The 2,388-nt window shown below is 45.6% G+C and overlaps 1 protein-coding gene across 1 annotated transcript in view; it reads right to left on the bottom strand.

Annotated features, from left to right (window-relative positions):
* Positions 1-2,051: 2,051 nt before the first annotated feature.
* Positions 2,052-2,388, bottom strand: part of LOC124672817 (taxadiene 5-alpha hydroxylase-like) — a 1,732-nt gene continuing 1,395 nt past the window's right edge. The window contains exon 3 of the mRNA XM_047208985.1: positions 2,052-2,360. Within this exon, the coding sequence (XP_047064941.1) occupies positions 2,052-2,360 (309 nt within the window). The remainder of the gene's footprint in view (positions 2,361-2,388) is intronic.

Here is a 2,388-nt window from a genome sequence, read left to right as displayed (position 1 = left end):
CGACGGCATGGGTTCTCTTGTGAATGTGTTCTCCTTGCAGGAGAGCTTCCATGTGAAGTGTCTCACCAGGTAGTGCATCATCACCAGTGTTTGGACCTTGGCAAACTCCAGCCCGGGGCATATCCTGGGGCCGGCGCCGAATTCAACGAAGGAGCACGGTGGCGTCGTGGATGACAGGTTCTCAAACCGGGAGGTGTCGAATTTAGCCGGCTCGGGGAAGACGCTAGGGTCCAGTTGCGTTGCGCTAGCCAACCAAAACACCTGAACAAACAATAAGAGTTGCATCAGCTAGCAAACAGACAATAAGTATTTTGGCTGGGATACAAACTTTCAAACGAGGACATATTTGGAGGGTTGGCGATGGTTCACAGATTAACATATGGAGTGACCCTTGGATTCCTTGCAGTCCAAATAGGAAAATTATGAAAAGAAGAGGTAACGTTGTGTATACCCATGTATCAGAGCTCATCAACATGAAACAGAAATGTGGGATGAGGAATTGTTAAATGAGCTGTTTTGGCCAATTGACGTACAAAGAATCTTAAATATCCCGTTGGCCCCAGGGATAATGCAGGACTTTGTGTCCTGGCATTACACGAAGACTGGCATGTTCCCGGTCCGGTCAGCATATTTCTTAGAATGGGAACATCAACATGGCAGTAAGTTGAGGCGCACGAATGGCTTCGGTTCGTCCTCGACATTGCCTATGTGGAAAACCGTATGGTCTCTCGGTGTTCCAGCTAAAATTAAAATACACTTTTGGCGTTCTTTGCTCGGCGCTATGCCATGGAACGGCATTCTCGCCAATAGACACATGCAGCGCAGTTCACAGTGTCAACTCTGCAATTCTGAGTGTGAGAGTATCCGTCATGCTTTTTTTCTATGCCCTAGAGTAAAGGAAATCTGGAATTACCTGGGCTTGGAAAGTCTCATATCACATGTGTGTTCTAATGATTCCGAAGGTTCTTTAGTTCTGGTGTCATTGTTTCGAGACAGATCAGTGAAAGCTCCAATTCATGGTGAAATTGATCGAAATGATCTATTGGCCACAAGCATTTGGTATATATGGTGGGAGCGAAGGCAGGCGACAAGGGGTGAAATGCTACAGTCCCTGTACGTTCTGCGCAGTCCATTGCGGCTCTAGCGACAATTTTTTCAAGGTCAAAGAAGAAAATAGTGGTATCATCAGGCATGGTTGGATGAAACCGAAGGAAGATTTTGTAAAACTCAATGTGGATGCAAGCTTTGACTTGGATTCAGGTACTGGAAGCATTGGAGCTATCCTACGGGATGACAAAGGTCTCTTTCTAGCAGCGAGTTGCTTTGGAATACCATATGTCTCATACATGTCTACGGCGGAGGCTCGGGCCCTTCGAGATGGTTGAATCCTAGCAGGACAGATCGGGTGCAATAGGATTGAAGTCAATTCTAATTGCCTCGACGTGATTGAGATGATGCGGATTGGGGGAAATTCTTTCGGACCAGTGGCAACAATTTATGAATGTTCCACTCTTTGTCAGAACTTCCTTATAGTTCAATTTTTTCATTGTCCTAGGGAAGCTAATGTAGCGGCAGATTGTCTAGCTAGACACTCAGAAGGATCTACGTCAATTGCTTGGCATGATGAACTTCTGATTTCTTAGTTTCTATTCTGTCATACGATGTATCCATATTGCCAATTTAATGAAACTAGCCATGTTGGCTTTCCCTAAAAAAAAGTTTTTTTTAGCATGTATTACTCCTTTGTTGATTTGTGTATCCACATGTGATCCCATCAAGGGTTGACTTAAAGTTTTTTTTAGCGTGTATCATTCCTTTGTTGATTCGTGTATCCACATGATAGTGACACCCATGAGTTGTGTTCACTTTGAACTGAAATTGGACAATACATCTGGCTACGTATATGCCATTTTTTCTAGAGAAAAAAATACAAATTGGGTGACATACCTGCCCACCCATGATGAAATTAAAACATGGTATAGGTATAGTATTACATGCATGCCTACCATAAGCACCAGCATCCTTGGGCTTAATGTGTAGTTTGGTCGGATTCAAAGGGAGGTCCTGTGTTCTAGTTGTATGGGCAGGCCATGCAGCGGCGACAGCATGGGGTCTCTTGTGAATGTGTTCTCCTTGCAGGAGAGCTTCCATGTGAAGTGTCTCACCAGGTAGTGCATCATCACCAGTGTTTGGACCTTGGCAAACTCCATCCCGGGGCATATCCTGGGGCCGGTGCCGAAGCCGACGAAGGAGCACGGCGGCGTCGTGGATGACAGGTTCTCAAACCGGGAGGTGTCGAACTTAGCCGGCTCGGGGAAGATGCTAGGATCCAGTTGCGTTGCGCTAGCCAACCAAAACACCTGAACAGACAATAAAAGTTGCATCAGC

This window comes from Lolium rigidum, chromosome 7, assembly GCF_022539505.1.
Source record: "Lolium rigidum isolate FL_2022 chromosome 7, APGP_CSIRO_Lrig_0.1, whole genome shotgun sequence".
Lineage (NCBI taxonomy): Eukaryota > Viridiplantae > Streptophyta > Magnoliopsida > Poales > Poaceae > Lolium > Lolium rigidum.
The sequence above is the reverse complement of the archived record's forward strand: the minus strand, read 5'-3'. Positions and strand labels throughout refer to the sequence as shown.